The sequence below is a fragment of the Bos indicus x Bos taurus genome, chromosome 14, assembly GCF_003369695.1.
Source record: "Bos indicus x Bos taurus breed Angus x Brahman F1 hybrid chromosome 14, Bos_hybrid_MaternalHap_v2.0, whole genome shotgun sequence".
Lineage (NCBI taxonomy): Eukaryota > Metazoa > Chordata > Mammalia > Artiodactyla > Bovidae > Bos > Bos indicus x Bos taurus.
The window spans coordinates 25,122,573-25,146,898 of record NC_040089.1 but is presented as its reverse complement, the minus strand read 5'-3'; the positions used below and the strand labels follow the sequence as shown (position 1 = coordinate 25,146,898).

Here is a 24,326-nt window from a genome sequence, read left to right as displayed (position 1 = left end):
TGGTCCGTCCGTCACTTCAAATTTTTGCTGTGGCAAGACAGAGCCTGGGAGATTACACACTCCCCCGACAACACTACTGAGAATGGTATGCAATTTAAAACTTATGAATTGTTTATTTCCAGAATTTTCCATTTAGTATTTCCAGGCTGAAGTTGACTGTGGGTTACTGAAACCACGGAAAGTGAAACTTCAGATAAGGGGGACTGCTCTACCCATAATCCCACTATTGAAGCAATACTGTGAACATCTTGGTGGATATTGTGCTGTCTTTTTCTCTGTTTTAAGTGATCATCAGGCCTGTCTGGAAAATAATGATCAAAGGTAATTCATGTTCTCCAGTCATGTTCCCCATTTCCATCTAAATTATATACAACTCTCAGCCAGGGTTTCACTGGGTTGGTTGGTTTTTCTTTCTGGAAAGCCATTCCATCCGCCTTACAATACTGTCCTGTTTTGGTTTCCTATGGCTGCGGTGTCAAATTACTATGAACTCTGTGGCTTCCAATAGAGCTGGAATCTCACTGAGCTAAAACCAAGGCTCTGCTCCTGTCTGGAGGCTCCGGGGGAGAATCTGGTTCTCTGCTTTTTCCAATCTATTAAGGGCGCCTGCATCCCCTAGTTCATGGCCTCTGTCTTCCAGGTTAGCAAGTGTGACTTGAGTCTCCCACTGCCATCTCTCGGGTTCTCTCTTCTGCATTCACACTTCCCTGTGACTACAGCTTGGAAAGGACTCATGTGATTAGAGTGGACACATCTAGATGATCCAGGATAATCTTGCCCTTTCAAGGTCCTTAAATCAGAATCTTTTTGTCCATGTAAGTTAATATTCATCCTTTTTGACGTGAAGTTGTGAACATCTTTGGGGAGCATTCTGATGAGGTTTCATTATTTTCAAAAGCAGTTTATATCATTTATAAAGCAATATGCTGGGACTCTTAGCATGGCTAAGACTCATGCTCCCAATGCAGGGGGCCCGGGTTTGATCCCTGATCAGGGAACTGGATTTCACATGCCACAACTAAGACCTGGTAAAACCAAATAAATAAACATATATTTTTTTAAAGCAATGTGCCATATAGTGGGTATTTCCTGGTGGCTCAGACAATAAAGAATCTGCCTGCAATGCAGGAGACCAGGGTTCAATCCCTGGATCAGTAAGATTCCCTGGAGTAGGAAATGGCAACACACTCTAGTATTCTTGCCTAGAGAGTTCCATGGACAGAGGAGCCTAGCAGGCTACAGTCCAAGGGGTCACAAAAGAGTCGGACTCAACTGAGTGACTAACACTTTTTTTTAATGCTATATATGCATATTCTTCATCAGATATCTTATTCATTAATCTTTGCTAAAGTAGATTTGGATGTTTTGTGTTGTCCTAACCATGACTGTGTTCTAATTTCCACACTCTTTATATATCTAGAAACAGGTAATCTGTCTATACCTTGTCATTTGTCAATACCCTGAAATAAAGGATATATATGTTAAAGGTGGCAAGCCACACAACAGATATCATAAATCTAGTCTACTTTGCAACTAAAATCTCTTGACTGTTAAGACCACATATAGAGTGATATTTTCCACTCACTCACGCAGTGACAACCAGGCCCGTTTTCAGTCAACGTTCCAAGCTGATTTTAAGCCCTAGTGAAGAAATTAAGGAATAAAAGCAAGGTGAAGCAAGGAATGCTTTCTGAATATTGAAACAAAGGGAGTCTATACTCACTTGGGCAAAGAAGGGCAGTTGAAGTGACCTTAACAATGGAGGCGAGAAGCTTCATTGAAAGAACAAGCCACCAAGCATGGACACTTGAGTTTATCAGGATATAGACTCACACAGCACACAGGATTCTATACTGCGTGAACAAGATGACATGGATTTGTTAGCTATGCTCAAAGTACTAATGGAAAGAGCATGCTGTGAAACTTGAACAAGATAAGTACAATAAATAAGAGGAAGTATGGTTTCATGAAACAGGTAACAGGCCAATGGAGTTGAATTTCTGTGCTTTCTATCAGCTTGTGTTGGTAAGATATGCATGGGACTGACACCATGAATTGCTATGATTGCTGTAGATCAGAAATGAGTAACATAATCTCTGTCCTGAAGAGGCTGTTATGAGAGCAAGGTAAACAGAAATGTAAACAAATAATTACATGAGGGGATGAGCTAAAATTAGACTCTGAACTGGAAGCTTCGAGAATCCGGGTGATTCAAATGTCTGCTCTTTTTCACTTAGGGTGTGGGTAGGTACAAATGGTGACTGGGGAGCTCAAAGAGGAAGTGAAATTTGACTTGTATCATGAATGGGAGGTCAGAGGACAGGGAAATTACTGAGTCAGAACAGCTTTGCAAAGGCCTGAGTGTGTGGACAGGCACGTTGTTACACCTGGTCAAGCATCCCTTTCAGGCTTCTGAAGCTCAGAGCAATCACAAGTGAGCAGAAGCCAGAAGCCAGAGAACCATATACTCAGGACCCAAACTACAATTTTCACTATCTGTCCTCCCATTTCTCACCTATTTACTTCTGTTATCATTAGTAGCCCAGCTTCTCCAGCTGTTGACTAGGTCAGGACACTCACTCTGAACTTCATCTCCTCTCCACCCCTCTCCTCCCAACTCTTTGGGAGTTAACATAACAGCCCCTTCAGGACAGAGATTATGTTACTCATTTCTGATCTGTAGCAATCATAGCAACTCTTAGTCCTTTGTCCTGTGTAATCCTGGGTTCTTAAACCTGTGCACCTTAGGACCGAGAGATAAGCATCTTCCTTGCTTCCTTTTGCTATATTCACATGATATATTTTTCTCCTTCAGGAACCAGAATTCCTTAGAAGTTAATGACATCAGGCTTTATCATCTATTGTCCTGTTGGGAATCCACCTGATTCATAAAAGGCTTTGACTCTGGGCTAACCGAGTCCCTCTTCCCTAGCCCATCATTAACCTTGATGGCATCTGTGCCCACGTGCCTGACCCAGTTATCTCGCAGCCTGTTATTCTGTGACCTTCTCACCTCCAGCCAAGTTTTTCTGTGCCATATGGCAGCTAGTAGTGTCATCTCATCTCTCTCTAGCACTCATGGTTTGCGATCTTTTTTTTTTTTTTTGGCTGCACCATGTGACTTGTGGTATCTTGTATCTTACTTCCCCAAACAGGATTTGAACCTGGGCCCTCCACAGTGGAAGTACAGAGTCCTAACCACTGAATCTCTAGGGAATTCCCTGCAATTATTTTATATTTTGGTTTGTTTATAGTCAATTTTACCCACTAGATGCTCTGTAAAGACTGGAATCTTCTCTGCTTTGTTTATATTTATCCCCAGCTCTTAGCACTGTTTGGGTGCATAGATACAAATTTGTGTCAGAAAATATTTAGAGATATACAGTGGGAAAGATAAAGAAAGGCTCCTAAAAAGTATCAGTGCCATGCTAGGAGCTGGGCTTTACCTTGGGAACACATGGGAGCCTCCAGGAGATGGCCCCTAGGACATGAGAGAAAATGTATATTCTAACAAAGATGTGTTCAGTTCAGTTCAGTCGCTGATTCATGTCTGACTCTTTGCAACCCCATGAACCACAGCACGCCAGGCCTCCCTGTCCATCACCAACTCCCGGAGCCTACTCAAACTCATGTTCATTGAGTTGGTGATGCCATCCAACCTTCTCATCCTCTGTCATCCCCTTCTCTTCCTGCCCTCAATCTTTCCCAGCATCAGAGTCTTTTTCAATGAGTCAGCTCTTCGCATCAGGTGGCCAAAGTATTGGAGTTTCAGCTTCAACATCACTCCTTCCAGTGAACACCCAGGACTGATCTCCTTTAGGATGGACTGGTGGATCTCAAGAGTCTTCTCCAACACCACAGTTAAAAGGCATCAATTCATCGGTGCTCAGCTTTCTCTATAGTCCAACTCTCACATCCATACATGACTACTGGAAAAACCATAGCCTTGACTAGACAGACCTTTGTTGGCAAAGTAATGTCTCTGTTTTTTAATATGCTGTCTAGGTTGGTCATAACTTTCCTTCCAAGGAGTAAGCATCTTTTAATAAATTTCATAGCTGCAATCACCATCTGCAGTGATTTTGTAGCCCCCAAAAATAAAGTCTCTCACTGTTTCCACTGTTTCCCCATCTATTTGCCATGAAGTGATGGGACCAGATGCCTTGATCTTAGTTTTCTGAATGTTGAGCTTTAAGCCAACTTTTTCACTCTCCTCTTTCACTTTCATCAAGAGACTCTTTAGTTCTTCTTCAGTTTTTGCCACAAAGGTGGTGTCATCTGCATATCTGAGGTTATTGATATTTCTCCTGCAATCTTGATTTCAGCTTGTGCTTCATCCATCCCAGCATTTCTCATGATGTACTCTGCATATAAGTTAAATAAGCAGGGTGACAATATTCAGCCTTGATGTACTCCTTTTCCTATTTGGAACCAGTCTGTTGTTCATGTCCAGTTCTAACTGTTGCTTCCTGACCTGCATACAGGTTTCTCAAGAGACAGGTAGGTGGTCTGGTATTCCCATCTCTTTCAGAATTTTCCACAGTTCATTGTGATCCACACAGTCAAAGGCTTTGGCATAGTCAATAAAGCAGAAATAGATGTTTTTCTGGAACTCTTGCTTTTTTGATGATCCAGCGGATGTTGGCAATTTGATCTCTGGTTCCTCTGCCTTTTCTAAAAGCAGCTTGAACATCTGGAAGTTCACGGTTCATGTATTGCTGAAGCCTGGCTTGGAGAATTTTGAACATTACTTTACTAGCGTGTGAGATGAGTGCAATTGTGTGGTAGTTTGAGCATTCTTTGGCATTTCCTTTCTTTGGGATTGGAATGAAAACTGATCATTCTGTCGTTTTTGAGATTGCATCAAGTATTGCATTTCGGACTCTCTTGTTGACTATGATGGCTACTCCATTTCTTCTAAGGGATTCCTGCCACAGTAGTAGATAAAATGGGCATCTGAGTTAAACTCACCCATTCCAGTCCATTTTAGTTCGTGAATTCAAGGAAAACAAAGATGTGTACTCAACTGTCAATAGCAGCTTTATCCATATTAGCCCAAAACACTGAACACATCCCAGATTTCCATCAATTGTTGAAAAGACAAACTCATTGTGATTTCTTCATACAAAGCTTACTGTTCAGCAAAAAAAAAAGAAAAGAAAAAGAATGAAGTAGTGTTCCAGGTAACCACGTGGATGTACCTTAAGAGCTCTGGGCTGAGGGAAGGAAGTCAGACGTGCTTCATAACTCCATTTATATCAAAGTCTAGAAAAGAGGAGTAAACCAACAAAAAGCAGATCAGTGGTTGCCAGGAATCAGGAAGGGACACCAGGCTTCCTGACAACAGAGCACAAGAAAGCATTTTAGGGTGATGGAAATTCCTACATCACAAGCATGGTGGTGGTCACATGACTCCACATGTGTCATAATACATCCATGGCACACTTACAACTGAGGAACATTATTGTAAGCTATACCTCAGTAAAACTGACTGAAAATGGGTATGTGGATATACAAATACTATCAATTACTAAGAGAAACTGAGGAAAAGCAGACTTTATGAGGATGTCAGGGATGTCCCTGATGGCCCAGTGGCTAAGACTCTGGGGGCTGGGTTCAGGGAGCTAGATCCCACACGCCACAACTAGGAGGTCACTTGCTGCTACTGAGAGAGCCTGCGTGCTACAACTAAGACCCAGTGTGGCCAGATAAATAAAACTAGGTATTTTTTTGAAAGGGGATGTCAGAAACACTGAGTTGATCCTTCCCCCTCCCTGCCTTCAAGGAAGATTGTCCAGGAGCAACTGTCACTGGTAGGTATGTTGGGGCTCCCTTGGGTACACTGACAGTGGAAATTTTTGTTTTCTTCCTGTGAGGTTACTTAGAGCTTTAATACAATAATGAGGACTTCTGATTCTTAGTTTTGTCTTTTTTTCTTTAAGGTCTCAGAATTGCCACTGCTGCTGCTGCTGCTGCTAAGTTTCTCCAGTCGTATCCGACTCCGTGCGACCCCATAGACGGCAGCCCACCAGGCTCCCCCGTCCCTGGGATTCTCAGGCAAGAGCACTGGAGTGGGTTGCCATTTCCTTCTCCAGGGGATCTTCCCGACCCAGGAATTGATCCCAGGTCTCCTACACTGTGGGCAGATTCTTTACTAACTGAGCCACTGCTGCTAAGTCGCTTCAGTTGTGTCCAACTCTGTGCGACCCCGTAGATGGCAGCCCACCAGGCTCCCCCGTCCCTGAGATTCTCCAGGCAAGAACACTGGAGTGGGTTGCCATTTCCTTCTCCAATGCATGAAAGTGAAAAGTGAAAGTGAAGTCGCTCAGTCATGTCCGACTGTTAGCGACCCCATGGACTGCAGCCCACCAAGCTCCTCTGTCCATGGGATTTTCCAGGCAAGAGTACTGGAGTGGGGTGTCATTGCCTTCTCTGCAGAATTGCCACTAGAAATGTATAATTGCAAAGAAAGTAGATTTGACTCAGGCAGACACAGGATCAGATCTAGTCACTGTCACTTATCAACTGGCATTGTTACTTACTATTGGACATATTATTAAACTGCATAAAGCTTTAGCTGTTCTCTTCCAAAGAATGGAAATAATAGAACAGTCTAGAGATTTGCCAAGAAGGAAGTCAAATAGTTCCTCTGGAGTGGCAGGTGACAGCTGCTAGATGGGCTTGGCAAATGCCTCTAGATTTAGCAGGTACGGGGACAGTGTACTCACATGGATTTGGAGAGTGTGTCACTTACCAGGGAGCAGGCAACATGAGCCACTTGACCCTCACGTCCCACTGGAGCGATGAGGTGGTCAGTGGATGTGGACGCACCGTGGTCCTGCATCATGGCTCAGGAATTCGAATCTTTGGAAATCCCCAGCCTTCTCCAGGAAAGTGAAAGTTGCTCAGTCTTGTCTGACTTTTTGTGACCCCATGGACTATAACCCACCAGCCTCCTCTGTCCCTGGGGATTCTCCAAGCAAGACTACTGGAGTGGGTTGCCATTCCCTCCTCCAGGGAATCTTCCCACCCAGGGCTCGAACCCAAGTCTCCTGCATTGCAGGAAGATTCTTTACTGTCTGAGCCACCAGGGAAGCCACAGCCTTATTCAGAGGCTGCTGGCAAACCTGCGTCCTCTGTCCTCTGGAGAGAACTATTACATTAATTATCCTGAGAGGTCGGCAAGTCTTCCCTGGGGCAGGGAGGGTGTGGTCCTCATCATCCCCAGGGTGTCTCTGGGCAGAGGATACTCTTGATCTCTACTCTCCTAGAATGGAAATAAATCTGAGCAAATTGACTGATGATGCCTAACACGGAGAAATGTAAAAGATTTGTGGAGAATTAGCTCCCAACGGGATTGAAGAATAAAATGCATGCAAAGTACTCAGCATCGTGTTTTCTACAAAGTAATTGCATCATAAATTCAGATAGCAATAATATTGACAATTACAATGATGAGGCAACACAGTGGGGGAAAAACAAGGCTTATTTTCTTTAAACCTGGCATCTCATGCCTCTTAGAGGGGAAACTGCTTATTGGGGGAAATGTGCTGATAAGTGCTTGCAGTAAAATGTGAGCACACCACTCCCCCACCTGAGGTTGCATATTTGCTGATGCCAGGATGAAGAGAAGGGCAGGGGGTGGGGGTGGGGGGAGGTGGAGGTGCTGCTGTCTTTAAGACTGGGAAGAAATTTGTTCTAAAGCCAAGTTTCTCAGAGTGGTCTCTAGACAAGCATCAGTACTACCTGGGGGCTCAGGACTCTCGGTTCCCACCTCAGATCTGTGTGCTCAGTCACAGTCATGTCTGACTCTTTGCGACCTCATGGACTGTAGGCTCCTCTGTCCTTGGGATTTCCCAGGCAGGAATACTGGAGTGCGTTGCCATGCCCTTTTCCAGGGGGTCTTCCCGACCCAGGGATCCAACCCGCATCTCCCATGTCTCCCACTTTGCAGGAGGATTTTTCACCTGATTAGCCATTGGGGAACCCATCAAGTAGATCAGAAACACCAGGGTGGGGCCAGCAATCTGTGTTTCTAACAAGACCCCAGAGGATCCTGGGGCCGGACACTTTAGCCCTAGAAAGGCTGTGGGGTGGGAGAGGGGTAAGGAATTTGTAAGCCTGGACTCTTTGTGGAAGAAAAATGTGAGGGCTCCTCAGTGGTGGTAGACTTAAAACAGCTAAGAAAATATTCATAGTTTTTTTTTTTTTTAATGTTTACTTATTTGGCTGCACTAAAGGAGATCAGCCCTGGGATTTCTTTGGAAGGTATGATGCTAAAGCTGAAACTCCAGTACTTTGGCCACCTCATGCGAAGAGTTGACTCACTGGAAAAGACTGTGATGCTGGGAGGGATTGGGGGCAGGAGGAGAAGGGGATAACAGAGGATGAGATGGCTGGATGGCATCACTGACTCTATGGATGTGAGTCTGAGTGAACTCCGGGAGTTGGTGATGGACAGGGAGGCCTGGCGTGCTGCGATTCATGGGGTCGCAAAGACTCAGACATGACTGAGCGACTGAACTGAACTGAACTGAAGTCTTAGCTATGGCATTCAAACTCTTAGTTGCTGCATATGGGATCTAGTTCCCTGAACAGGGATCGAGCCCAGGGTTTCTAACATGGGTTTTTAACAGCAGTTTGCACTGATGTTACTGCTGCCAGGATTCACAACTCTCCATTAACGTGGTGGGGAGGCGGGCAGATAAAATGCTCCCGTGGTGAAAGCAAAGACACATGTCAAGAAGCAGGATCTCAGGAGGCAGAGAGAGTCATGATGATGGAAGCCCTCAGAGAAAGGAAGCGACATGTTGGAAAGGGTGTTGAATTCTGTGAGCTTTGAGCCAATTTTATCTATAAATCAGTGGGCTGGAGTGGGCTTCCCCGGTTGCTCGGATGGTAAAGAATCCGCCTGCAATGCAGGAGACCTGAGTTCAATCCCTGGGTCAGGAAGATATCCCCTGGAGAAGGGACTGGCTACCCAGTCCAATATTCTTCCCTGGAGAATCCCATGGACAGAGGAGCCTGGCAGGCTATATAGTTCATGGGGTCGCAGAGTCAGACACGACTGAGAAACATTCTCACATGAGCTAGAAGAGAGAGAATCAGCTTACACATGGGCCATGGTAATAACATTTCAGTAATCAGATCATTCCCACAGAGATCTTGAGTACTGGTAAGGGAATACCAAGGAAGGATAAGAATAATTTTTCCAAAAAAAAAAAAAAAGAATAATTTTTCCTTAAGAAAAATAAGGATTATTCTTCTTTAAGAATTGCAGGCAGATTCTTTACCAACTGAGCTACAAGGGAAGCCCTTTTAAGAATAAGGCTGAAGTCTAATGAGTGTGATACCACCCTGTTTAATTGAATCCTTTCTGTGATGAGACATAAAGAACCTGAGCTTCAGAAATCCGATGTTCTAAATCTCCTTGCTTCCCGGGTGGCTCAGATGGTTAAGAATCTGCCTGCAATGCAGGAGACCTGGCTTTGATCTCTGGGTCAGGAAGATCCCTTAGAGAACAAAATGGCAACCCACTCCAGTATTCTTGCCTGGAGAATCCCATGGACCGAAGAGCCTGACGCCAGTCCATGGGGTCACAAAAAGGCAGACACAACTTAGTAACTAAACAACAACAACACAGAGTGGAAACAGAAGTCCAGGTGGGGCAGACTGAAGACAGGCAGGGTGAGAAAGCACCCAGGGAGGCAAATGTTTCCAGAAGTCTGGCTAAGAATGGGGAGACGGAACGAGATGCGGGGTAAGGGGAACATCGTTCGAAACTATATATTTGGATGGGAATGACTTAGTGAGGGAGAAAAAGACAAAGCAAGAGAGAAAGAGGGAAGAGAGAAGGGATAATTACAGAGGCTAAGCTGACTGAGTGGGAAGAGGAGGCTGATGTTGGGAAAATGCACTTGGAAATGGCAGAACGAAGTGAAGGGCACAGGTGTTGGGGGGCTGGTGGTTTGGGGTGGAAGGAGGAGGAGGGAACCACCCCCCCGCCCCCACAGTCCTTTCTTCATTATCAAGGAACACAACCGCCATAACAGCAGAAGCGTATCTGAGCTGTTGTTCAAGAAAGTCTTTTTGAGAGAGTTTTTTCCCTTCTCCTGTTAAAGGTAAGCTGGGAAGTTAAAAATCTCAGAGTGGATAGCTGTAAATGCAAGTCTTTATCTGCTGGCTGGCAGCTGCCTTCCCAGGGAGAGCAGGAGATAGACGGCCTCAACTTCCTGATGATATTTCAAATGGCTTTCGAGTCCTTTAGGAAGCCAATCCTGGGTTGTGGGAGACACATCTCAAGGTTTCAGAGAAAGAATTCACAGCTGTAAGCCCTTTTTGTAAATGCCCTAAGAAACAGCAGTCAGGGCCCATGTCAGATGTTGGCTATGTATGTACTCAATTGTGTCTGACTCTTTGTGACCCCCAACTGTAGCCTGCCAGGCTCCTCTGTCCAAGATATTCTCCAACAAGAATACTGGAGTGGGTAGCCATTTCCTCCTTCAGGGGATCTTCCCTACCAAGGGATCGAACCCACTTCTGCATTGCAGGCAGATTCTTAACCACTGAGCCACCAGGGAAGCCCCAGGTGTTGGCTACAATAAATAGTAAATCCTCTGGGAAGCCTTAAGCCTCCTCAGATAGGCACTTCAGGGGAGCTGGGGATACCCAGGGATGAGGCCTGGGTAGTCAGAAACTGCTTCTGTTTGTACAGGTCTTGTACTGTGGCAGGCAAAATCATATGTGCTGAAGAGGAACTCAAAAGCCTCTTGATGAAAGTGAAAGAGGAGAGTGAAAAAGTTGGCTTAAAGCTCAACATTCAGAAAACGAAGATCATGGCATCTGGTCCCACCACTTCATGGCAAATAGATGGGGAAACAGTGGAAACAGTGTCAGACTTTATTTTTCTGGGCTCCAAAATCACTACAGATGGTGACTGCAGCCATGAAATTAAAAGACGCTTACTCCTTGGAAGGAAAGTTATGACCAACCTAGATAGCATATTCAAAAGCAGAGACATTACTTTGCCAACAAAGGTTCGTCTAGTCAAGGCTATGGTTTTTCCTGTGGTCATGTATGGATGTGAGAGTTGGACTGTGAAGAAAGCTGAGCACTGAAGAATTGATGCTTTAGAACTGTGGTGTTGGAGAAGACTCTTGAGAGTCCCTTGGACTGCTAGGAGATCCAACCAGTCCATTCTGAAGGAGACCAGCCCTGGGATTTCTTTGGAAAGAATGATGCTAAAGCTGAAACTCCAGTACTTTGGCCACTTCATGTGAAGACTTGACTCATTGGAAAAGACTCTGATGCTGGGAGGGATTGGGGGCAGGAGGAGAAGGGGATGACAGAGGATGAGATGGCTGGATGACATCACTGACTCGATGGACATGAGTCTGAGTGAACTCCGGGAGTTGGTGATGGACAGGGAGGCCTGGCGTGCTGCGATTCATGGGTTCGCAAAGAGTTGGACACGACTGAGTGACTGATCTGATCTGATCTGATCTGAGAGTCTGTGGTTTTCTAGGCCAAGGCCTGGTGGAGAGGAAGGCTCAAAGTGGCAAGGCTGGAGTTCGCTCCGGCAGGGAATCTTTGTCACTCTCCATCATCAGGGTCACATCAGTCGCTAATGTTTAACTGAATGAAGTAAACTTGCAAGCTGTTTTCTGGCCTTTTTTCCAGCCGAGGTGACTCTTCTGAACTCAGAGCATCTATTGCTAGACCAAGTGGGTTTCAGGGAAGAGTGTTCATAGGCAAAATGTGGGCTGTGGGAGGAAGGGTGTTTGCCTTTCTTCTCATTGTTTGGTGGTGAGGGAAGAGGGAAGTCCTGTGGGCAGCCAGAAGTTAGCATCGTCCCCCTGATCCGGGGGCCTTATCCGGGTAGCAGAGCTCAGCTGCACTGGCTTCATCCTGAGGAGGAGCTAGGACTCTGCTCTGCACCGTGTTGGACTGCTTTCCCTTCGTCTCTGCTTCCCTCTGCCCTGGTTAGTAACTGCATGAAGCTGCCCTTGGGAACTCAGGGAAGGCCTAGGAGACTAAAGCATTTTTCTTCAAACATAAACAGGGACCCAGAAAGGCTTTTGTAGCCAGGAGCCACCCTGCCCCCTCCCTCCAGGGTCCTGCTGGATTTCAGCTGCACGAATAGTTGGACATATCTGTGAATATACTAAAAACCACTGATTGGTACACTCTAAATGGCTGAATTGTTTCGCGTGTAAGTTGCATCTCAAACACAGCTGTTAGCAAAAAGAGAATCATGTGACTAGTTATTTCAATTAAAGACTCAAATGTTATTTAGAACCTCCGTGGCCCACACGCTGACTTAGTTCAGGGTGGGCTTCCGTCTTCATGAGGAAAAGCAGTGAAATGGAGCCGCGGGGCGGCGATTTGGGGCGGAGGGACGGACCCCAGGCCGGGCCCTGGGTCCTGGGCGCCTCGGGCGAGCGCCCGCCCCTCCTCCGACCTGAGTCACGGCCGAGGCCCCACGCGGCGGGGATGCGGCGCTGAGCGCGGGCTCGGGACGCCAGGCCGCAGGCGCGCTCTCCTCGTGGGGCCCGCAGGCCCGCCGTGCCCGGCCCGCCTCCCGGGCTCCCAACCTCTCGGCCGGCGGCGGCGCCGCGGAACCCGAGCTGGAGCCGCGCGCCCCGCCCGCCCTCCATGGCGTTCACCCGGAAGAGGCAGCGCGAGCAGCAGCTGCAGCTCTACTCCAGGGAGAGGTGAGCGCCCGCCGGGGAGCGCAGAGGCCGGGCCGCCGCCGGGACCGCGGAGCAGGAGCGGGTGCCGGGCCGGGCCCATCCCGCGCCGGAACCCCAAGCCCGGGCGGCCACGCGGGTCCCGCCGCCGCGGCCCGGCTCACCCGGAAGGGGTCAGGGGTCGGAGGGTGGGTGGGAGCGGGGTGTAAGCGGGCTCGGCGGGCCCTCTTCCCCCGGTCCCGGGCATCGGATCTCCGCACTCGGTCCCGGGCTGTTCGCTCGGGCGACACCGCGCGGGTTGGCGACCACCCGCCCGCGGGGCAGACGCAGGTGCTCCCATCCCAAGTTCAGCCCCAAAGCATATGCCCGGGCCGCTCTCTGCCCTCCTGGGCCGGGAGAGAGCCTCAAAGAGCGGCCTTATTCGGAGAAAAGCCGGCGTCCAGCTCCCCCGCGCCCCAGACGTCCTCCGCCGAGCAGTGGACCTTCTTATGAGTGCTTGTGAAAGCGCATCCCGGGGGGATTCGGGGTCCCGCGGGCGGAGGCTGAAATGGTCTCAGAACAGTTAGGATTCAGAGTTTCTGATCCTCGGTTTCTCCAAGGGAAGCCCTTTATAAGCTCACTTCTGCTGTAAGCCAGTTTCCAGTGTATTTCGTGTGACGGAAACAGCTTGCTGTCCCAGGTGCCCGACAGAAACTGGGAATGAATCGTTTTACACGTATTTTGGTCGTGGAGCCGTAAGTGCTGCCAGCTTGTCACGTTGTGTGATCAGTGGAGACCCACAAAACAGATTATACATGAAATACAAGTGCAGGCGTTAAGGGTTACCTGTTCTTGCAGCATCCATGCTTCTTTTTCTAGAGATTGACTGGACCCGGTGCAACCATTCATACCTCTTTCCAATTGCTAATTTCCACCCGCCTCTGCCAGGGTGTCCGGAGGCTGAAATTCTATTTTCCACTGTAGGGAAGAAGACATACCAAAAGCTGTATCTTGGATGGGGCTTCCAAGAACGATTTTGGTGGCATCATTAGGTTTTATCCACAGAAAGGCTTGTTTATTGAATAATAATAACTGGATCCTCAATAAAGGAACTCACTCTCATAAGAGGCTGTTCTGACTTCCCCTTTGAATGCTTGTTTCATGTGGCGACAGCTTGAATAGTTTCTTTGTTCAGTGCCAACCACATTAAGACTGGGTATTCTGTATTAAATAGATGAATGTTCAAATTTACATTGTAAGAACTTTGAAACACTTGAATTGCCATCGTGTTCTATGATCTAAGAGTCATTTGTAACAATTCCAGGGGCCTCTTTGATATACAGAGAAACCTGTTTTCTGCCAGTTACTTCCAGGGCAGTAATTTGTGTTTAATTTGGTTAGCTGGTACAGCTCTGCAGTATCACACAAATCTTTAAAGTCTGCACTGGCATTTCTCTGTATAATCCGCTTTGTTGCTATCCATTGATCACGCAGCATGACAGGTTAGCTGCGCTCTCTGTAGCTCGCACAACCAAAATACTTATTATTCATTAGTCAGGAGGTGGCAACTGTTCTTGAGCATCGGTAATGTGAAAAAGTCAGTGCCACAGTTTTTTCACTTGCCTCTTACTTACCGACTACCTAAATTCTCTAGTGCTCTGCTCTGTGGCTTTGCAACCTTGGGTTGATGGGCACACTAACCAGGATGGTTTCTTAGAATAGCAGTTTGAAGGACAGGAATATCTCACAATCAAGCAGTCTCTTTCTAAATCTTGGAATTCTTTCTGAAAGACAAGAGTGTTTTAAACCAGCTTTATTGAACTACTGATTTACTTGTGGCTGCACAGATTTTCTTAGCTTATCTCTTTGTAGCAATAAACACCATTTAGCAAGATGATTGATAGAGGTCATTGACTTGGACACACCCAAGAGAACTGCTACTTTTCTTGGAGCTGTTTCAGAGATCACCCCTGAAAAGTCCTCACTCTTCAGAGCTGCGATTTCATGGGTCCCTCTGATGCTGCTTAAGAGAGTTTAGGTTGCTGCTATTCAGCTACTCAATAATGACCCGGAAAGGGGAAACTTGAAGTTAGCTTTTATTTCTCTTAGTATAAAGTTAATGCTGATACTTTTAGAGAAAGTGGTATTTCTACAAAAGTAGAAGCAGAGAGGCAGTTGGGAAATTCTTAGATTGGTGGCTTAGACCAATGTGATGGCAGAAGAAATGGAGAAAAGTGGATGGATTTTAGATGTTTTTAGGAGGGAGAATCGATAAGCCTTGTTGGGATGGACTGCATGTGAGAGGTAACAGAGGGAGAATTCTAGCTTAGAGTTGTCTGATAAAATACAGGACGCCCAGTTAAATTCGAATTTCAGGTGAACAGTGAAAAATCTTCCAGTATGTCGCATGTGATATGTGGTACATACTTGTACGAAAAAATTTTTGTAATTTATCTGAAGTTCCAACTTAACTGTTGTCCTGTATTTTTACTTGCTAAACAGCAGTCCCACTCTCAGGTTTCTGGTTTAAACAGCGGTAGAGTGGTATCAATTATTGATGATGCTTTAAAGTAAAGCTTTGGGTAGTTTTCACTATTAGAAAACAAAGAGCTAATTGGCTATTCAAACTAAATACTCTGTTCTTCTGGTTAAGACTTAGATGGAAGAAACCATATTGATCTCACTGGTGTTCTGAAATGTCCTTTGCATGTGTTAATGAAGATAAATGTAAAAATCTAAAGACAGTTCACATGTTTTGGAATTGTTGGGAATGGTAGATGTGTATAGTGGGTTAACATACGAGGGAATTCTACAAACTACCACTATTTAGATATTTCTATTTCAGGATTTCAGTTCAGTTCAGTTGCTCAGTTGTGTCCGACTCTTTGCAATCCCATGAACCACAGCATGCCAGGCCTCCCTGTCCATCGCCAACTCCCAGAGTTCACTCAAACTCATGTCCATCCAGTTGGTCATGCCATCCAACCATCTCATCCTCTGTCGTCCCCTTCTCCTCCTGCCCTCAATCTTTCCCAGCATCAGGGTCTTTTCAAATGAGTCAGCTCTTCGCATCAGGTGGCCAAAGTATTGGAGTAGCAGTTTTAGCATCAGTCCTTCCAATGAACACCCAGGACTGATCTCCTTTAGGATGGAGTAAGCTAATTGTTACATATTTTTTATCTTCAGGTCTAGGAGTGGTGTGGTGGGACCACAGCTATTTTCTTTTAAGGTGATAGAGAAATTGAGACAGTTGAGGCTTGTCCCTACTGGGAGAGAGTCAGTTTTCTGTCTACAGTTTCAGAACAAATTACTTAGCTGTGGCTTGAAAGCTGTCCTTCCAGGCTAAAACATGACGATCATGAATACTATATTGGGCTCACAAATTACATTCATCATTTTACAGGCATATCTCAGATTTCAGCTGTGCTTCAAACATTCTATCTGTGCATAATTCTCTTGGTTATGCTGATGTTAAATTTCTTGCCTGATATAAAATCTGTTACTTAATATGTTTATCAGTTGTGTCTGTATTTGTTATACTAAAAATAATTGCTAAGAGGGAAAACTGATTTGTTATAGTCTGGTTTAATCATTCGTTTTAAAGACTGTTCATCCTGTTCCTTTCATACCTCTGTGGAGTTTGCCAGGTGTCGAAAATAAACTCAGAATCAGCACTCAATTAGCCGCCAGGAACACTGATGGGCTGAGAGAAATTGACATAACTATGATGTAAAGAAATAGGATTTATTTTTCTTACATAACCAAAAAACAGAGTAAAAATAAATGTTGCAAATTTTTTGGTTAACTTAAAATTTACATTGGCTTTACTGGAAATACCTGTCACCTTATTCCCTTCTTACTGTCTCAATTTAACTTCTTCCAAAGTGGCTACCATTTAAAAAGACACCAGAATCTACACACAAATGGATTTTGAGTGTGTTTGCTGTATGGTTTTTTAAATGATGTAAAATGGAAATGATCATTTAATGAATTCATTGCTTTTTTTCCCCTAAATACTGTTGTGGTATCATTTTTTACTCATCAGATATTTAACATTTCCAACTTCAGATTTTCCAACTTCAGAAGATTTTTAAATTATCTTCTTTTAATTTGTTAATCTGTGCTCAGTGAATAAGGTCTGTATAATAGTTTGAAATTTTGTATTGTAATAATATGTAGTCAGTTTTCACAAATATTCAATAGGATGTTGAAGATAGATTTATATTAATATTGTTACAATATCCTGTATATGTATTAACATTAAGCTTATTAATTGTTTAGATCTTTTATTTCCTTAATGAATTATTTTTCTGATTGAGAGAGGGTTCATGATGCTAAGTTCATTTTGTATTTCTATCAACTTCACTGTAACTATTTTCAGGGTATGTTATTAAGTCTACTTAACCTTAGAATTGATGTCTTAGCAAATTAAGTTTTTCATCAACATACAATGAACTCCATCTAGTAATAATTTTTTCTATTTTGTCTGCTATTAATATAGCTATATTTTCTTTGGGTTGTTTGCATTATATATGTTTTCATTCTTTTACTTTCAACTTTTCTTATCCTTAGATTTTAAGCTTATTTCTTGTAGTTTGTAGTTGAACTTTTTATTCTTTCTGATATTTCTTCACAGATTGGCCCACTTATATTTGTTAATATTGCAGATATATTTGGAATCATTTTTACTTTTTTATCTTATTTTTTCCTTTTCTTGGATTAACTAGCAAGATCCCTTTGTTCCCTTTCATTTTTCCTGAAGAATGTGGAAGTTATATATTCTGTTTCTGGTTTTTCTAGTGCTTTTCCTTGAAATTTTAACATTTATGTTTAACTTAAGGTCTGCCAAAGCCTTTGACTGTGTGGATCACAATAAACTGTGGAAATTTCTGAAAGAGATGGGAATACCAGACCACCTGACCTGCCTCTTGAGAAATCTGTATGCAGGTCAGGAAGCAACAGTGAGAACTGGACATGGAACAACAGACTGGTTCCAAATAGGAAAAGGAGTACGTCAAGGCTGTATATCGTCACCCTGCTTATTTAACTTACATGCAGAGTACATCATGAGAAACGCTGGGCTGGAAGAAGTACAAGCTGGAATCAAGATTTCTGGGAGAAATATCAATAACCTCAGATATGCAGATAACACCACCCTTATGGCAGAAAGTAAAGAGGAACTAAAAAGCCTCTTGATGAAAGTGAAAGAGGAGAGTGAAAAAGCTGGCTTAAAGCTCAACATTCAGAAAACTAAGGTCACTGAGTGACTGAACTGAACTAAGGTCTGAGGCCAATCATTCTCTTTACCCTCCTTCCTAACAATATAAGGACCTTGGGACACTTAGCTCCTTTTGTCCCATTTTAAATTATAGTCTGCTATTGTCCAGTATTTGCAATCTATATTTTAATCAGACAGTATCATTGTCTCGTTAATACATGTATAGTTTACATGCATATCTTTCATTGTCTTGGCATTCCTTCTTGCATGTGTCTTCCCTATAGAATTTTCTCTCTCCTGAAGAATGTCCTTGATGATGGGGGTCTGATGATAGTAAAGTATGTTTGTTTTTGTCTGCCTGAACATGTCCCTATATGGCCCTTGTTTTGAAAATCAATTTTGCTGGTTGTTTAATTCTCTCAGCATTTTGAAGATCCTGTAATATGCATGCGACTTGTTGGAGCAACATTGGATGGGGGAGAGAAGACCCAACAAAGTACAGATAGATCAGTAACCTGTGTGCCCTGCCCTCTGGGTGTGGCTCTTAGCCCCCAGCAGGGTCAGGCTTCACACTTCAGGAGGAGCCTGGGCCCCGTGGGGTGACCGAGGGCCAGGATACAGAGGTGTTGTTATGCTGTGATGGAGCCTTGCTCTCCAGGTCCCATGCAACTTTAGTGCCATGGGTTGGCCTGGCCCCTCCCCTGGCTTGCTCAGGGGCTATCTCAGCCTGGAACTTGAGTCTGCATGACACAGTGGATGAGGCAGGGTCTGTGTATCTGTAAACATGGTTAGGGGCTTGCCAGCACTTTCTCTGGCATGATTAAGACACTGGGGTCCAAGCCTTGTTGACCCAGACTGTTGCCATAACACAAGACTGAACAGGTTTCCATGGAGCTTTGTAGGGGGCCACCTTCTATTTGGGGAGATTAGCCTGCAACACACCCCTGTTGTTCAAGTCTCATTGTTAGGAATCTGCCCTTTCTCTGGCTGCTTGTAAGGTCTTTTCTTTGTACTGTTTTGCTGTTTGTCGGCATAGACGCTTCCTTCGGTTCATCTCTGCTAGTTGGGGCTCCTCAAGCTGAAATAGTTTTGGAAAATTTGTAGCTAGATCTTCAGCTCAGCTCCTTAAGCCCCCGATCTCTCATAACAACTGTTTCATATGTATCTTGATTTTTCTGTGTTGCATGTAGTTTATTTAAATCCATCTTACCACTTACTTTTTCACTAGTTGCCTAATTTGCACTAAGGTTTTAATTTCACTTTCTTTTTTTTTTTTTTTTTTCCTGTTTTTGGCTTCCCCACGTGGCTTATGGGATCTTAGTTCCCCAACCAGTGGTTGAACTCAGGCCCTTCCTTGGCAGTAAAAGTGCCGAGTCCTAACCACTGGACACCCAAGGAATTAACTAATTTCACTTACTATATTTTTAAATTCCTAATTTCATTTGGTTCACTTACAGCTGCCTTGATCATTTTTTTATAAAAGTCTGATCTTTTGTGTTTTTGATGTCCTATTTCTTTAATTCTTGTAATGATCAGGCTTCCCCTGGTGGCTCAGATGGTAAAGTGACGTGAAGTCGCTCAGTCGTATCCGACTCTCTGCGACCCCATGGACTGTAGCCTACCGGGCTCCTTGGTCCATAGGATTTTCCAGGCAAGAGTACTGGAGTGGGTTCCCATTTCCTTCTCCAGGGGATCTTCCCCACCCAGGGATCTAACCCGGATCTCCTGCTTTGTAGGCAGACGCTTTACCGTCTGAGCTACCAGGGAAGCCCGTCAGATGGTAAAGAATCTGCCTATAATGCAGGAGACCCAGGTTCAATCCCTGGCTTGGAAAGTTCCTCTGGAGAAGGAAATGGCAACCCACTCCAGTATTCTTGCCTAGGAAACTCCATGAAGAGAGGAGCCTGGTGGGCTACAGTTCATGGGGTTGCAGAGTCAGACACGACTGAGAAACTAAGCACTATTCTTGTAATGAACAGATGCAGAAAATAAATTAACTGTAGACTTTACAGGTTTGACTAGTGGTCTGCTGCTTGTACTGACCTTCATTTAGTCATTTTACTTCTTCATTTAATGTTTTTCAATGGTGGCCTCTTTGAATTTATTCTTGGAGATCTCGGTTTAATGAGTGTTTTTCCAGAAAGTGTTTGCATGTGTATGTGCCTGGGATTGGGGGAGACAGAACTGGTCTTGTTTGCTCTGAGTTGTTACTGGGTTAAGTAGGTAGTGTGAATTCTAACCCTAATACGTGTTAAGGCAGGCTTGTAGTCTCAGGCTGTAAAGGAGACTTACTATGTCCCCTGCCCGGGGCCAAGGTCCTGCAATATCCCTCTGGGAAGATACGGTGGGTGGTTTTTTATTTTCACCCTCAGTTCAGTCGCTCAGTTGTGTCCAACTCTTTGCGACCCCATGAACTGCAGCACGCCAGGCTTCCCTGTCCAGGCTCCCCACTATCTCCAGATCTTGTTCAAACTCATATCCATCAAGTCGGTGACGCCATCCAACCATCTCATCCTCTCTCATCCCCTTCTCCTCCTGTCTTCAATCTTTCCCAGCATCAGGGTCTTTTCAAATGAGTCAGTTCTTCGCATCAGATGGACAAAGTATTGGAGTTTCAGCTTCAGTATCAATCCTTCCAATGAATATGAATAAGGTTGCCTGGTTTGCTCTCCTTGCAGTCTAAGGGACTCTCAACAGCCTTCTCCAAAATAACAGTTCAAAAGCATCAATTCTTCAGCGCTCAAGTTTCTTTATGATCCAACTCTCACATCCATACATGACCACTGGAAAAACCATAGCCTTGACTAGATGGACCTTTGTTGGCCAAGTAATGTCTCTGCTTTTTAATATGCTGTCTAGGTTGGTCATTGGAGAAGGCAATGGCACCCCACTCCAGTACTCTTGCCTGGAAAATCCCATGGATGGAGGAGCCTGGTAGGCTATAGTCCATGGGGTTGCTAAGAGTCGGACACGACTGAGCAACTTCACTTTCACTTTTCACTTTCATGCATTGGAGAAGGAAATGGCATCCCACTCCAGTATTCTTGCCTGGAGAATTCCAGGGACGGGGAGCCTGGTGGGCTGCTGTCTATGGGGTTGCACAGAGTCGGACACGACTGAAGCGACTTAGCAGCAGCAGCAGCAGGTTGGTCATAGCTGTTCTTCCAGGGGGTAAGCGTCTTTTAATTTCATGGCTGCAATCACCATCTGCAGTGATTTTGGAGCCCCCCAAAAATAAAGTCTCGCACTGTTTTCATGGCAAATAGATAGGGAAACAGTTGAGTGATGGGACCGGATGCCATGATCTTAATTTTTTGAATGTTGAGTTTTAAGCCAGCTTTTTCACTCTCTCTCACTTTCATCAAGAGACGTTTTAGTTCTTCATTTCTTCCATAAGGGTGGCATCATCTGTGTATCTGAGGTTATTGATATTTCTTCTGGCAGTCTTGATTCCAGCTTGTGTTCCGTCGAGCACGGCATTTTGCATGATATACTCTGCATATAAGTTAAATAAGCAGGGTGACAATATACAGCCTTGACGTACTCCTTTCCCAATTTGGAACCAGTCTGTTGTTCCGTGTCTGGTTCTAACTGTTGCTTCTTGACCTGCATACAGATTTCTCAGGAGGCAGGTAAGGTGGTCTGGTATTCCCATTTCTTGAAGAATTTTCCACAGCTGGTTGTGATCTACACAGTCAAAGGCTTTCACATAATCAATAAAACAGATGTTTTTCTGGTATTCTCTTGCTTTTTCTGTGATCCAACGGATGTTCACCCCTAGAGGCTGTTACTTTAGGGATCCTAGCTTTTTCTGCTCCTTCCCTCTCCCCATCTCAGTCCCCTCCTGAATTCAGGCTCTGCTGCTCAGACAGTTGGGAAAAGCCTCCTCCAGTGCCTTGCTGACTTCTTGGTTTCTCTCTTCCAAGACCTTCCCTTACTTTTCCATCACCTCAGCCAAGCATGTGAAGTTTTCAGTAATCCAGCAGTTTTAGAGGCTCTGTATTGAGATTGTTTCTTTGGAAATTTAATCTGCCATGATGCCCAAAATGGAATTCCTGCTGATTCTTTAAACTCAAGTTTATTTAATTAATCTATAAACCCACTGGTACTTCCCTGGTGGCTCAGACACTGGTTAAGAAAGGACTTTTGAGGTCATCTAAGCTGTGGCTCCCTACCCCTCACTTTATAGTTGGAGGCCTGAGAAAGCAAAGTGGTTTGACCAAGAGTCCAGTAGCCAAGACATGGCTGTGCTGAGCCTAAAACAAATGTCCTCTGATCCAGCCTGGCCCCCTTTCCACTGCAGCATGCTGCTCCTGTTTTACATCCTGGGTCAGTGCTTGTTTTTATCGTATCTTTGACATTTAGAACAATTCAGGAATGCTCCAAGCCTGGTTCATGGAGGCTTAGTACCTTGTTACACTAAGTGTGGTCTTTGGCTATCCCATCAGCTCTGTCTGGGAGCCTATTAGCAAATGCAGAATCTCAGGCTCCTATCAGATCTTCTGCATCAGAATCTGCATGTTAACAAGATCCCCGGGTAATTAAAGCATGAGAAGCCCTGCTGGAGATAACAGTAATCAAGCATTCATCTGGATTTCCTGTTGTTTGTTCCTTCAACCTGTCTCTACCTTTATCTTCTTGATGGTGTAGAGAACCCTCCTGGAAGCCTGCTCCCAGGGCTGTGACTCTTGGTGAAGAAACTGAAAGACCTTGAGAAACACAGGTTTAGTGCTCATTCTAGATAAGACAGATTATTTATAAACCGAAGAGGAAGTTGTCACCCATCTGCAGCATAAACTCCCTGTGAAGTCATCTAATGCTAATCTAATCTCTTTTGACAGAGTTCTGACTGGTGGGTTGGGAAAATGGAGTAGATTTGGTTCAGCTGAATTTTGGCAGAGAGTAAGCTTTCGTTTTGTGTTAATAGCAGAATTGGGAAAGGAGAAATTGACGTTCATAGAGTTAGGTGGAGTAAGATTCATTTTTTCAGAGGTTGCTGTCAAATGTACATTATTGGGGGCACATTTCTAACAGTGGGTCACAGAACTGTGTTCTCATCCTTGTCCATTCAACGTTTTCTTCATTTCATTCCTTTCATTCATTTCATTCCCTGCAGTGGAATCACAGAGCCCTAACCACTGGATCACCAGGGAGTTCCCCTTAATTTCATATTTTGTTTCAGAGGCCATTTTAAGACGTGCTCAAGTTAGTTAAACCAGCTCTCCAGGTAGGTAGTGGAGTCCCTACAGTCTGGCTAAATCCAAGGATCGTGTTGAGGTATTCAGAGTAAAGATGGAAATAGAGGACAGCCGGCTGTGAACACACTCCTAACGTGAGCTGGCACATTTTCCCTTCCCTCAATCTCCTCAGCATCTCCAGCCTAGAAAATCGACTGACTGGCAAAATCTTTGGGCTCCATTCTAAACACTGTTTGTCAGTGGAGTGTTGAACAATCATTGAGCAGCTGTGAATGCAGCCTAGCTCTGAGGGCTGCCCACAGTGAACTTGTTTACATTGTTGGTTAAGTGTTGAGCAGGATGCTTTATGAGGATGGGCCAGAATCTTTCTCAGGAAAGTTCAGTTGCCGAATGAGTCAATTTATCTACAGAAAATGCCACTACAGCTCTGTAAACATGGATTGAACTAAGGAATACCCAGGAGCAGGACCCAGGGTCTCCTAAAGAAAGAATTTATAGTCTGTTATACTGATATAACACTATGGCTGAGATCATAAAATTATAAAAGGGTTTTTAGGTTCTCTTAAAGCGTGGAAACTTTTACTCCATGGAATGCAGTTTGAAAATCATTGTTCAAAAACACAGTGTAAATTTATGGTAATAATTTTTACATACAAAAATTCTCAAGCAGGTATAATTGAACATTTCAGTACAAAGGAAATAACTCTGAAAGGTTTCTTAATCCTTTAATTTTGAATAATGCGATTGAGTTATATTCCTTCATTATGTGTTTTACATTTCTTACAAAATAGGCATATTGGTACATTAAGAAGGATATAAATTATTCACCAAAATAATGCCTTTAGTTCTATAGTACCTGATGTGATTATTTTGGCCAAAAAACCCACATACTTCAACAAAATAAAAAAAAAATTTAAAAACCCTTTTATAAAAAAAAGCACCTAAGATTTACTATTTTTTTACTTAAGTATTTACAGTTTTAAGTCACAGTATAGTAGTATTAAGTATGTTCACGTGTTGGGTGGCAAATCTCTAGAACTTTCAGTTCAGTTCAGTCGCTTAGTCGTGTCTGACTCTTTGCAACCCCATGAATCGCAGCACACCAGGCCTCCCTGTCCATCACCAACTCCCGGAGTTCACCCAAACTCATATCTAGAACTTTCAAATCTTGCAAAACCGAAGCTCTGTCCTTCCCCCAGCTCCTGGCAACCATTTTGTTTTCTCTTAGTAGGAGTTTGACTG

General features: G+C 44.4%; 1 protein-coding gene across 1 annotated transcript in view; it reads left to right on the top strand.

The window, feature by feature from the left end:
* The first annotated feature begins 12,493 nt into the window (after window positions 1-12,493).
* NSMAF (neutral sphingomyelinase activation associated factor) overlaps window positions 12,494-24,326 on the top strand; it is a 66,418-nt gene continuing 54,585 nt past the window's right edge. Inside the window, exon 1 of the mRNA XM_027561029.1 lies at window positions 12,494-12,713. Coding sequence (XP_027416830.1) covers window positions 12,655-12,713 — 59 coding nt within the window. The 5' untranslated portion in view covers window positions 12,494-12,654. The remainder of the gene's footprint in view (window positions 12,714-24,326) is intronic.